The 13,035-nt window shown below is 46.8% G+C and overlaps 2 protein-coding genes and 1 pseudogene across 7 annotated transcripts in view; 1 reads left to right on the top strand and 2 right to left on the bottom strand.

Moving 5' to 3' along the window:
- Nucleotides 1–13,035, top strand: part of DGCR2 (DiGeorge syndrome critical region gene 2) — an 85,585-nt gene that overhangs the window by 61,920 nt on the left and 10,630 nt on the right. For all 6 annotated transcript variants that reach the window (XM_055253618.2, XM_055253622.2, XM_055253621.2 and 3 more), the window contains 2 exons: nucleotides 1,736–1,912; nucleotides 11,266–11,469. In XM_055253618.2, the coding sequence (XP_055109593.1) occupies nucleotides 1,736–1,912; nucleotides 11,266–11,469 (381 nt within the window). The remainder of the gene's footprint in view (nucleotides 1–1,735; nucleotides 1,913–11,265; nucleotides 11,470–13,035) is intronic.
- Nucleotides 2,890–3,580, bottom strand: LOC129468486 (large ribosomal subunit protein eL28-like; annotated as a pseudogene).
- On the bottom strand, nucleotides 5,452–5,882 carry LOC134731298 (U6 snRNA-associated Sm-like protein LSm3). Its single transcript, XM_063623362.1, has one exon. It carries the CDS (start codon nucleotides 5,862–5,864, stop codon nucleotides 5,556–5,558), a length of 309 nt encoding a protein of 102 aa, XP_063479432.1. The 5' UTR covers nucleotides 5,865–5,882; the 3' UTR covers nucleotides 5,452–5,555.

Here is a 13,035-nt window from a genome sequence, read left to right on the forward strand (position 1 = left end):
CTTGCTGTCAGGAGGGAGCACTGTGTGGCTCTCTGGGCCCTGGCCTAGAGTCCCGCACGAACCCTGTTTGCTGGTTGCCTGACCCACTCTGACTTGCTGTGCCCCAGTCCAGGCAGCTTTGGGGGGCAAATGCTGGGTCCCAGGACTCTGCCCAGAGAGGTCATTTGTGGCCTTGGTCTCAGTCTGCCATCATGTACTGTAGTTGTGGGCAGGAGCTCTTGGCTGGCAACTAGCTTCAGTGCTGAAGATTTTTTATTTGTTAAAGATTGGAAGGAACCCGTTTGGTTTTCTTCCCATGGGACAAGAAGGCAAATAGTGAAGAAAACAGTGTTTAAAAGGGGAGGGGCTCTACTTAGGTGAGAGGGCATCTGTGGGAGATGAGGAGGGTGTGCAGGGGCTCGGGGGCCTGGAGGAAAGGTGGGGTGGTGCACAGCGTGATGGTGGTGGCACCCACTCAGCAGTGGAGACCAGCCCTCCAGGTGGTATGGGGAGGTGACTCCAGACAGTGGGCCCCTTTCCTGCCCTGCTGCGGGTCTGATGGATGTAGATGAGGCAGGCGAGATGCTGGGCCTGTTTGCCACTGGGAAGGGGGCGCAGCTGTTGCTGTGGCTGCCTGCTGGCCCTGCACAGGTCTTTCAGGTCTCAGAGCTTCCTGAGAGCTGTCCTCCTGCCCATGGCAGGGCACCATGTGTCCACAGGCCCACAGCATAGGCCTGCCTCCAGACTCACTGGCAGTTTTGAGGCAGAGCCCCATATTTAGTGCTGGGTGTAAAGAGAGCTCCAAAAGACGCAGGTGAGAATGCTGAAGGCTTATAAATGGGGTGAGCTGCACTGCTGCTGTCTTAGGAGTGGGAGAGCGCCAGGTGTGCCTTCATTATTCTGCTTCTTGGGAAGGTTGCTTTGTGTTTCCAGTAGTCCTGGTCGGGTAAGCCTCAAGGAATCTTGGCAGCCCAGACTGGAAGGGCTGTGCAGGGGAGAGAGTAGGGCCTAGGGCTGGCTGTGCCATGCCCTGGGTGTGGCCAGAGCCCACCTGGAACCTTGCAAAAGAGAGCTTGGAGGTTAGTAGTCCCCAACCCTCACGCTGTCTGCGGCGAGGGTACATGGTTTCTGACTGCCTTGTGCCTGGCTTAGACAGGCAGGAGCTGAGTGGATGACAGTTTCCCTTGAGCTGAGAGAGGTCCCCGGGAGCCAGTGCTTCCTAAGTGTTCCCTGCAGCCAGCTGGTGGCAGTGCCGGCCAGTGCCGATGCTGCCTGACGGTGCCTTCCTCATGGGTGTTGGGTGGACTTTGTAAGTCTTCTGTTTATCTGAGTGTTCTGTCCTAAGGGAGAACTTCCCTGCCTGTTTCCCTTGCCCATTCCCCTGTTTGCATTTTAATCCAGTGTGCCACAATCCATTACTTCCTTATTCACGCTGTTGCTCTACCTGTAAATGCCGCCCACTAACCATGATCCAGCACCCTCTTCTGGTGCTCAGGCTGGCACTTACTGCTACCCAGGGTTTGTGGCTTGTGTGCTTGCAGGCTCCAAGGAGTGACTCCTGCTAGGCCCAGCACCTGGGGTGACTCCCAGGAGGTTGGGGAGTCCCGAGTGAACACCTGGCCACAGTGACCACCAGCACTTGGCGGTCCAGGCCCTGTGGTTGATGATCCTGTCTGACGCCATGGTCCCCTTGAGGACTGCACAGCTTGTCCTCTGATATGATGTTGTCCAGCCCCACCTTTTGTCTCCCCAACAGGCTCTTCAGAGGTGTTCCTGCCCCCAGACCCCATCTTTGCCTCGGCCATGTCTGAGAACGACAACGTGTTCTGTGCCCAGCTTCAGTGCTTCCATTTCCCCACCCTGCGGCACCACGACCTCCACAGCTGGCACGCTGAGAGCTGCTACGAGAAGTCTTCATTTCTGTGTAAAAGAAGTAAGCCCCCTTGAGCTGGCGTTCTTGGGGAATGTCTGGGCCCTTGTGTCACTTTGTTGGACCCTGAGTTCAAGGTTTCAGAGGCAGAACCTGATTTGCCATGTTGCAGTGGACGCCCCTCACCAGCTCACACCTTGTTCTTGGGGCCCATTTGCAGCTCTGGTCAGCATCTTAGAGCCCACTGTTCTTTTCCCACGGAAGAGACAATCATCCCTGTCCTCCCTGTTGCAGTGTTGTTAAGGGACTAAATGGGAATGAGGACCCAAGGACTTGGCATCTCTGAAGCATCTGAGTCCATTGGCCACCTCCCCACCCCCATTTCTGCCATCCTTCTCTGTGCTTCTCTGTTTACCTTGCCAGTCTATGGTGTGTTTCTTTTTTTTTTTTTAAAGCCAGCTAACTCTATTGCTTTTGGGGGGCAGGGGTCTCAGGAGCTCTTGGTGGGGCAGGTCCCCTTCCTCTTCACCATCACAGGCTTCTGGCTTCACAGGATGGCGCTGGCTCTGGGATGGCAGCTGTGCCCAGGTTGGGGAGAGGCTTTGTTCTTGCAGATCCTGTGTGTGATGTTGCCGAGCATGGTGCCATGGTGCAGGTGTTCTTGTTGACGGTGGTCCTTTTTTTTTTTTTTTTTTTTTTGAGACGGAGTCTCACTCTGTCGCCCAGGCTGGAGTGCAGTAGTGCAATCTCGGCTCACTGCAAGCTCCGCCCCCCAGGGTTCACGCCATTCTCCTGCCTCAGCCTCTCCGAGTAGCTGGGACCACAGGCGCCCACCACCACGCCCGGCTAATTTTTTGTATTTTTAGTAGAGACGGGGTTTCACCGTAGTCTCGATCTCCTGACCTCGTGATCCACCCGCCTCGGCCTCCCAAAGTGCTGGGATTACAAGCGTGAGCCACCGCGCCCAGCCCCTCTTTTTTTTTGAGATGTAGTCTCGCTCTGTTGCCTAGGCTGGAGTGCAGTGGCGTGATCTCTGCTCACTGCAAGCTCCACCTCCCGGGTTGAAGCAATTCTCCTGCCTCAGCTTCCTGAGTAGCTGGGACTACAGGTGCCCACCACCACACCTGGCTAATTTTTTGTATTTTTAGTAGAGGCGGGGTTTCACCGTGTTAGCCAGGTCTCGATCTCCTGACCTCGTGATCCGCCCACCTCACCCTCCCAAAGTGGTGGGATTACAGGTGTGAGCCACTGCATCCAGCCGACGGTGGTCCCCTCATAGGAGGTGGCTGGCTTCTGCTGGCCGGATCTCCACTCCATGACCACCACCACACCTTTGTCATCGGCTGCCGGCTCCACACCCGCAGTCCTGTGGTGAATCAGCTCGTTGTAGTGGAAGGAGCTACAGCCTTTAAGTTCTCAGGCTCAGTGCTGTGGGTCTGCTTATTCCTCTTGATCAGGCCCGATGATTCCTCGCGACCATCCGTTGCAGATGCACGGACAGGGCGGTAGCTCCTCCCAGGTAGCTGGCAACAGAGAGAGCTTCATGATAAATCTTGACTGCTGGTGTTACGACTTCCTCTGCCTTGTTTTTGCCTATTGCCTATTTTTGACCCTTTTCTGTGTGAATTTTAGGATATGTTTTCTGAACTCCTTTATTGGTTCTCTTAGTTTGTGGATTTTCATAGATTTTCTATTTAGATGGGTTTGTTTCTTCTTCTAAACCTTTGACATTTCTTAATTTATTTACATTTATTAGAGATGTGGTTTCACTATGTTACCCAGTCAACTCTTCTTGCTACAGTCTCCAGGACAGTGTTGATTAGAAATGGTGGTAGTGAGCATTCTTGTCTTCTCAACTTAGAATGCTATTTCAGTGCATTAACATTCTACAGAATGCCTTCTATAGGATTTTAGAATGTACCTGTATAAAGTCAAAGAAGTACCTGTTCCTAGGTTGCTGGGAGTATCTGTGTTACAAAAGTGTATTGATTTTTATTAAATGCCTTTAGTGGATTTTATTGGGGTTATGTAATTTTTCTTTTTTTTTTTTTTTTTTTTAAAATAAATGTATAATATCTTTATTAGATAATTGAGTTATTTAATTTGGTCATAGCAGGGAAGTTTTCAAAGGTCCTTAGGGGTTATGTAGTTTTTCTTCAATCTGTTAAGTCATTATTTTATATAAATGGATTTTCTGATGTTAAACCATCCTCATGGTGTGTGTGTGTGTGTATATATATATATATATATATATATATATATGTGTGTGTATATATATATATATATGTATGTATATATATATATATATATATATGATATTTAGAATTTTTGAAACTCTTTGTTGTTTTTTGAGACAGAGTCTTGCCCTGTTGCCCAGGCTGGAGTGCAGTGACGTGATCTCAGCTCACTGTAACCTCTGCCTCCTGGGTTCAGGCAATTCTCTTGTCTCAGCCTCCTGAGTAGCTGGGATTACAGACATGTGCCACCACGCCCGGCTAATTTTTATATTTTTAGTAGAGATGGCGTTTCACCATATTGGTCAGTCTGGTCTTGAACTCCTGACCTCAAGTGATCCACCTGCCTCAGCCTCCCAAAGTGCCAGGATTATAGGTGTGAGCCACCGCGCCTGGCCTGAAACTCTTTTAAGAGGTGAGGTTGGCCTGTTACATTTTTTTATATGCTCTCCTTGACTCTTTTTTTTTTTTTTTTTTTTTAAAGGTGTGGCATCACTATGTTGCCCAGGCAAGAATGCAGTGGCTAATCACAGGCACGATCATAGCACAGTACAGTCTTGAACTCCTAGGCTCAAGTGAGCCTCCTGCCTCAGCCTCCCAAGTAGCTGGGACTGCATTGACTCATTTCTGTATTACACTATATTAGTTTTCTAAAATGAACATTTTATTTTACTGTTCTCTAAATCCATTTGTCCAAGTTGGAGATAAACTTGTCTTTATTTGATAGAACCACCTTATAGGACCATCTGGGCCAGGCGAGGGAGACTTCTGTAACTTGTTAATTTAGGTATAATTTCAAGCTTATGGAAAAGCCAGAATAATGCAAGGAACTTCCTTTCATACACCATTTATACAGACTCACCAATTACAGTATTTCAGTTTTACTACATTTGCTTTATCATTCACTTTCTCTGCATATTTTTTCTGAATCATTTGGGAGTAAACTGAAGATACTGTGGACCTTAATTAAGCCTTTTATACTTCAGTGTGTATTTCCTAAGAACAAGGACACTCTCTTATGTACCCACACTATATGGATCAAAATCAGGGCACTTAACAGGATACAGTACCATACAGTAATCCACAATCCATTATTCCAGTTTTATCAGTTGTTCCAATAATATCCTTTATAGCTATTATTTTCCTTGTCCAGAATCATGCATTGCATCTAGTCATCATGTCTCTTGGATTCTTTTAGTCCTTCAGTTTGAGTAATTTCTGTTGACCTGCCCTCAGGTTTACTAATTCTTTCCTTGGCTATGTCAAGTCTGCTTATGAGCCCGTTGAAGGTATTCTTCATCTGTTTCATTGATTTGTCTGTTTTTTTATTTCTAGGATTTCCATTTGATTCATTTTTTTTTTTTTTTCCTTAATATCAAAATGTATGCAGGTTTCTCTTGTGAATGCTTTGTACTTTTAGAGAGGCGACTGTACAAAGTCTCCCGTTTTCCATACAGGACAAATTCTTTGTTTCAGCCAACTCTCAGTGGAGGGGCAACCAGGACAACGCCATCTCCCCGGACAAAGAGCATTGGAATATTCCGTTTTGTTGATTTATATATCTCTTCATATGTTTCTTCATCAATTTCTATAGTAGTCACAGTTTCTTCCACATCTCCCAAGATCATATTTAAATGTTGATCATAAGCATGTAATCTGCCTCGAAGCTCTCGGTCATTTCTCATTTTCACATAAATTCGCTCATCTAGGCTGAGCCTGATAAGATCCAGGGGCTCCTCTACAGTGTTGGTAGTTTGTTGCTGGTCTACGTCGTCCGCCATGTTTCAAACCCTGCGCCCTTTGCCCTCCATTTGATTCTTATAGATTCCATCTCTCATCCGAATTTCCCATCTAACCTTGTATATTGTCCAGCTTTTCCACTGGAGCCTTTAATAAATTAATCGTAGTTATTTTAAATCCCTGTGGGAAAGTTCCTTCATCTGTGTCATATTTGAGTCTGGTTTTTTGATTGTTTTGTCTCTGGAGCTTGGTACTTTTTTCTGGGCTTTTCATTGGAACTCTGACATCTTGTGTGGGACAATAGAGACTGAGTTCAATAGTTTTGTGCTTGCAGTGGCCTTGCCTTTACTTCCACTAGGCCTTTCTTGTGGGGAGGTCTTTAGTACAGTGCAGGGCGTTGATCTGGGCGAGAGTTGGGCTGGGCTTGGGGTTTGTTGGCACTGTAGTTGCCCTCAGTGCACCTCAGGCTTTCGTATTTAGCAGCATTGTTGTTTTGGGTGGAGGCTGGTTTGCCAGAGGGTTTTTCTTAATGTCTGCCCCACCCTCTACTTGAGGTCATCCCTTTGGGCCACATCTCTAGAGTCTGTCTTTTGCAGCCCACCTAGCAGTAGTCCACTGTGTGACTCAAGGCTTGTTAGCATGCTGATAGTAGGGTCTGATGTTCTAACTGGATCCGAGCCTTAGGCAGGCCCAGTGCCCTGAGGATCCAGGGTGGAGCCTTCACAAGTGCTTCTGACCCTCTTGCAGCTGGAGTTGGGTCCAGCACAGTGGCTTTTCACCAGGGCCCTAAAGGCTCCAGGTATGCTCTGATTAGAGGCAGCCTGACTAGAAGCAGGGCAGTGGAGGTGATTGGTTTGGGGAACATATTTGACTTTCCCTGGTGGGTTTCGAGTTGGAAGTATGGACTCAAAATAGAGAAGCTGGTGGCCACTGGCCAGATCCTGACTGCCCTAGACTGGGTGCCACAGAAGTGGTAGGTCAGAGGCCTTTGGTCATATGTGGTCTGGCCTTTGTCAGGTATCATCATGAGGCAGAAATGTTCTATAAATGGAATCATATAGTTGCAACCTTCTGGGGTTGGCTTTTTTCACTCATAATTCCCTGGAGAGTCATCCAAATTGTTACTTTTATTAATGATTTGTTCCTTTTTTTTTTTTTTTTTTTGGCGACAAGGTCTCTGTCACCCTAGAGTACAGTGATGTGATCACTGCTCACTGCAGCCTCAACCTCCCAGGCTCAGGTGAACCTCCCACCTCAGCCTCCTAAGTAACTGGGACCACAGGTGCATGCCACTGTGCCCAACTTATTTATTTATTTATTTTTTGTAGAGGCGGGATTTCACTATGTTGCCCAAGCTGTTCTCAAACTATAGGCCTCAAGTGTTGAAGGACATCTGGGCTGTTTCCAGTCTTTGGCTATTACAATGAAAGCTGCCGTGAACATCCGCATACAGGTTTTTGTGCAAACATGTTTTCTTTTTTTTTTTCTTTTCTTTCTTTGTGTGTGCGTGTGTGTGTGTGTGTGTATGACAGAGTCTTACTCTGTTGCCCAGGCTGGAGTGCAGTGGCACAGTCTTGGCTCACTGTAGCTTCCGCCTCTTGGGTTCAAGCGATTCTCATGTCTCAGCCTCCTGAATAGCTGGGATTACAGGCATGTGCCACTACGCCCAGCTAATTTTTGTCTTTTTAGTAGAGACAGGTTTCATCATGTTGGCCAGGCTGGTCTTGAACTCCCAGCCTCAGATGATCCACCCGCATCGGCCTCCCAAAGTGCTGGGATTACAGGCATGAGCCACCGTGCCTGGCTGCAAATGTGTTTTCAATTCTCTGTGATAGATGCCCAGGATTACAGTTGCTTGGTTGTGTTGTAGTTGCATATCTAGTTTTTAAAGAAACAAGTGAATTGTTTTCCAGAGTGGCTGTACTGTTTTATAGTCCCACTAGCAACAGTGATTTAATTTCTCCATATCCTCTGCAGCGCTTACTGTTTTCACTATTTTTCATCTTAGCCCTTCTGTTAGGTATGCAGATATGTATGTAGACACGTAGCTCCCTATGATTTCAATTTGCATTTCCCTGAGGCCAGTGACGTTAAAACCTCTTCATGTTTCATGTGCTTATTTGCTGTCTGTATATCCTCTTTGTTATTCACATTATTTTTCCGTTTTCTCTTTGCATCGTTTGTTCGTTTTGTTTTGAGAAAGGGTCTTGCTCTGTCACCCAGGCTCAAATGCAGTGGTGCAATCATAGTTCACTATAACCTCCAGCTCCTGGGCTCAGGCAGTCCTCCCACTTCAGTCTCCTGAGTAGCTGGAACTGTAGGTGTGCACCGTCATGCCTGGCTAAGTTTTTTCTTTTCTTTTTTTTTTTTTTTTTTGATTAGCATGTAGTTTATTTTATTTTATTTATTTTTTAAATTTTATTATTATACTTTAAGTTTTAGGGTACATGTGCACAATGTGCAGGTTTGTTACATATGTATAAATGTGCCTTGTTGGTGTGCTTTTTTTTTATTTTTTTTAAGTTTTTTATTTTCTATAGAGATAGGATCTCACTATGTTGCCTAGGCTGGCCTCAAACGCAACTCCTAGGCTCAAGTGATCCTCCTGTATTGAGATTACAGGTGTGAACTAATGATCCGTTTTGTTCTCTTTTAAACTGTGGAGTTTTGAGAGTTCTTTATGTATTCTAGATACCAGTCCTTTGTCGGATATGTGGTTTGCAAATATTTTTTCTAGTCTGCAGCTTGCCTTCATCCTCTTCAGATGAGCTTTCAGGAACAAAAGTTTTGTTGTTATTGTTTTTTCCTGGCAGTATAAGTTTACCCAAAGAACAAAAGTTCTTAATTTTAATGAAGTCCTAGTTATTTGTCTCTCCTTTTATGGTTTTTTTTTTTTTTGAGACAGAGTTTCACTCTGTTGCCCAGGCTGGAGTGAAGTGGTGCAATCTTGGCTCACTGCAACCTCCACCTCCTGGGTTCAAGTGATTCTTGTGCCTCAGCTTCCCAAGTAGCTGGGATTACCAACATGAGCCACCACGCCTGGTTAATTTTTGTATTTTTAGTAGAGACAGGGTGTCACAATGTTGGCCAGGCTGGTCTCAAACTCCAGACCTCAGGTGATCCACCTACCTCAGCCTCACAAAGTGCTGGGATTACAGGTGCGAGCCACTGAGCCCAGCTTCCTTTTATGGATTATTCTTTTGGTGTCAAGTCCAAGTACTCTTTGTCTAGCCTTACATTTCTTCTGCGTTTTTTTCCTAAACTTTTAATCATTCTCCGTTTTACATTTAAGTCTAGGATGTGTTTTGAATGAGTGTTTTAATAAGGTATGAGACTTAGGTCAAGGTTCTTTAGTCCAGTATAGCTTTGCTCCCACACACCACCTTTGTGCCATTCTTGGCAAATCTAAGTGTGTTATATTTTTGTATGTTATAGACCCAATACTACATTCCGTACATATTATTTTATACAATTGCTTTTTAAATCAGCTAAGAGAATAAAGGAGGAAAACTATGCATGTAGGCTGTAATTTATAATCACATGATTGCCTTTACTGTTGCTCTTCAGTTTCTTATTTGTATTCAAATTACTCTCTGAGGATTGCATACTTTTAGCCTGAAAAACTTCCTTTAGTGTTTCTTATAAGGTGGATCTGCAAACAACTTCTCTCACTTGTTGTTTGTCTGGGAAAGTTTATTTTACTTTCATTTTTCAGAAGATATCTTTGCTGGATATGGATCTTGGTTGATGGTTTTCTGTGAGCAGTTATCCCACTGCCCCAGCCTCTGTTGTTTCTGCTGAGAAGTCAGTTGTTTGTCTTATTGGGGTTCCCTTAGAAGTAATAAGTCATGTCCCATTTGCTGCTTTTCATATTTTCGCCTTGTCTTTCACTTTCAGCATTTTCACTCTGATGTGTCAATTTGTGGCTCCTTTGCATTTATCCTAGGAACGTGGAATTTGTTGAGCTTTCTGGATGTGTAGGTTACTGTTTTTCAATGAATTTGAGTAGTTTGCAGCTGTTAGTTCTTCGACTTTTTTTTTTTTTTGCGTCTTTCTCTCTCTCCTCTCCATTTGTTACTCCTGTTTCACATATGTTGGTGTACTTAATGGTGTTTCACATTTCTCTGGGAGCTCTGTTCATTTCTCTTCATTCTATTTTCTCTGTTTTAGCCAGGGAATAATTGTATGTGAATATCTTGCCCTGGGAGTTCCTGACCACATGGGTGACCTAGATTTGACCCCAATCCTGTTTTTTTTTTTTTTTTTTTTTTTTTTTTTTTTTTTTTTTTTTTTTTTTTTTTTGTTTTGTTTTTTTTTGAGACAGAGTCTCATGCTGTTGCCCAGGCCGGAGTGCAGTGGCACAATCTCTGCTCACTGCAACCTACCCCTCTGGGGTCAGGAGATTCTCGTGCCTCAGCCTCCTGAGTAGCTGGGATTACAGGCACATGCCACCACGCTTGGCTAATTTTTGTATTTTTAGTGGAGATGGGGTTTTGCCATGTTGGCCAGGCTGGTCTCGAACTCCTGACCACAGGCGATCTGCCTGCCTCAGCCTTCCAAAGTGCTGGGATTACAGGTGTGAGCCACCGCGCCCGGCTGACTGCAATCTTAAGTGAGGCATAGACCTGTGATTGTGAAATTTCGAAAGAGTCTTTTTCTAGACATCCTTACCCCGTTTGGAGACTGTAAGAAGCTACCTTCTCATGTCTCTTTGCCTTTCACTGAGGGTGGCTCTCTTCGAGGCTCCTTCATCCCTTGTCTCTTCCTCCAGGCATTTGCAACGTCTGCCTACCAGTTGAAGACTCTGGGTTTTTAGCCATGGCCATTCCTCTTACTCGTCCCAGGTCAGCTCTGTGCAGAGTGCCTCGGGTCCAGGGGACTGTCTTCCCAAGCAGAACTGGCAGCTTCCTTAGACACATTCTGATTTTGAAATGGTTAATACTCATAGCAGCTGCACCTTAGAATTGAGAAAATCTCATAAGTAACCTACTTCGGCAACTTCCAGGCAAACACTTCTGCAGTGACCCTGGAGTCTGGCATTGTGCTCCATCCTGGCTCTCCAGCCTCCATTTGCCCTGGCTAGATGTACTTTGTCCTAACAGTGTGTTGTAGTGACTGCTCTTGGACAGTCACTCCCTGTGCCATGGGCCAGAGATCCATGGCATTCCAGTACTAGGAAGACTCAGTACAGTCTGCCCAAGTCTTCAGTTGCCTTGTTCATTCCCCAGGCCCAGGTGGGGAAGGTCAGCTCATGTCAAGTGGTGCAGCAGTGATGGCAGCGTTTGCTCACAGAGCTGTCTCAGAGGCTTTGATGCCGTTACTATGCCCCCTCCAGCTGCCTCCTTCCCATTCTAAGGTAACAGGTAGCATTCACAGGCCCACACGGGGAGGCTACCTTTTTTGGCAGTGCATACATCTGTACACAATGTGTGCTCATTGCAGGTCAAACGTGTGTTGACATCAAGGACAACGTGGTGGATGAAGGGTTCTACTTCACCCCTAAGGGGGACGACCCATGCCTGAGCTGCACCTGCCATGGAGGGGAGCCTGAGATGTGTGTGGCTGCCCTCTGTGAGAGGCCCCAGGGCTGCCAGCAGTACCGCAAGGACCCCAAAGAGTGCTGCAAGTTCATGTGTCTGGACCCAGGTAAGACTCTTGATAGGACGTCCCAAGTCAGCCTCCCTATTTGGGGCTGGAGGCTAGGCGTCCCTTTGCTTCCTCAGTGGTGAGGACTCAGGAGAGTTTATGGAGCATGGCACAGCAGCAGTGGCAGCGTTTGTCACAGAGATGTCTCAGAGACTTTGATGCCACTACTCTAGTGGGCGTGTCTGACACGACCCCTCCAGCTGCCTCCTTCCCATTCTGGGGTGACAGGCAGCATTCACAAATGAACTTGAACTCAAGTGTGGCTGTTTGTTCACAAATCACCACTGACAGCTTCAAACCTGTCTTCAAACCTCCACCTCCAGGGTTTAAGCCGTTCTCCTGCCTCAGCCTCACCAGTAGCTGGGACTACAGGCGCGTGCCACCATGCCTGGCTAGTTTTTGTATTTTTGGTAGAGACAAGGTTTCGCCATGTTGTCCAGGCCAGGTCTTCAACTCCTGGCCTCAAGCGATCCACCCACCTCAGCTTCCCAAGTGCTGGGATTACAGGCATGAGCCACCGCGCCCAGCCTAGACTTCTAATTTATGTCCACATTGGAGCTCTTCCTGTTCTCTAGTATGATGATATGGAGGGTAGTGACAGTTGTCATTGCTTACAGTCATCCATTTGTACCTTAGAATCTTCAAGAAAAAGATTTTTCAAGTGTTATTCTCAGTTTCGAGATCAGACTCCTCACCACCAGGCGGGGCTTTAAGGTAGACGCTACAGGGAATCTGATCTCGGGGTGATCCTCTCCTTTCCACTTGCAAAAAGGGAGGAGCAGGGGGGCCGCAGCTCTCTGAGACGTTAACACCCCTCACACTCCACGGGCATGCTTTGTCATTCTGCACACCGGTGTAGCTGCAGCTCTGTGTGAATTCAGATCTCAAGGGAAACGTAAATCAAAAGTATGAGTTTCTTTCTTTCTTGGGTGCCACAGTAGGAATGAAATGATGGGGACTTGTGGAAGCCCCTGGACTTGTGGCCCCTGCAGAAGAGCAGCTTGGACAGGGCGTGATGGCCATCTCTGTCTCCAGGGGCCCTGTGGAGGAGAGGCTGCAGCTAGAGGCTGGGCCACAACAGTGAAAGCTGCCCGAGTGGAATGTTGTCAGTGTCCCTCCACACCAGGAGGGCTGCTGGGTGGGAGGACAAAGCTGTCCTCCAGAGGCCGTGCCTGAGGCTAGGTGAAAGTGGGCACTGTAGCATGTACCATCACACATGTGCAGTTGACTGTGGTGAGCACAAGGCTACATTTGCAGCCAAGCCCACCAGAGGACCCAGAGCTAGAGGGTGATGCTTGGACCCCATTCTGCAGGGCAGTTTCTCCTCGTATAGGGTGCATGTCTGTTTAGGGCCATGAGAAGCACCGGTTGAGTGCTTACCAAGTTCCCTGTGCCCAGCCACATAACTTTAAACCCCCAGCTTAGTGACTGGACTTAGTGACTACAAGAGTCAAACTCTGTTCACAAGCCATGCTACCTGGACCCCTGGTTCCATTTCTCAGGAGTCTACCAGTGCTGCCTTACCACTCTGTCCAAGCTTTGTAAGAATGCCCAGATGTATACAAG

The sequence above is a fragment of the Symphalangus syndactylus genome, chromosome 18 (genome assembly GCF_028878055.3).
Source record: "Symphalangus syndactylus isolate Jambi chromosome 18, NHGRI_mSymSyn1-v2.1_pri, whole genome shotgun sequence".
NCBI lineage: Eukaryota > Metazoa > Chordata > Mammalia > Primates > Hylobatidae > Symphalangus > Symphalangus syndactylus.

What these genes read in the sequence shown, in the direction of transcription:
- LOC134731298 (XM_063623362.1), bottom strand. Translation starts at nt 5,864, where the DNA reads ATGGCGGACGACGTAGACCAGCAACAAACTACCAACACTGTAGAGGAG.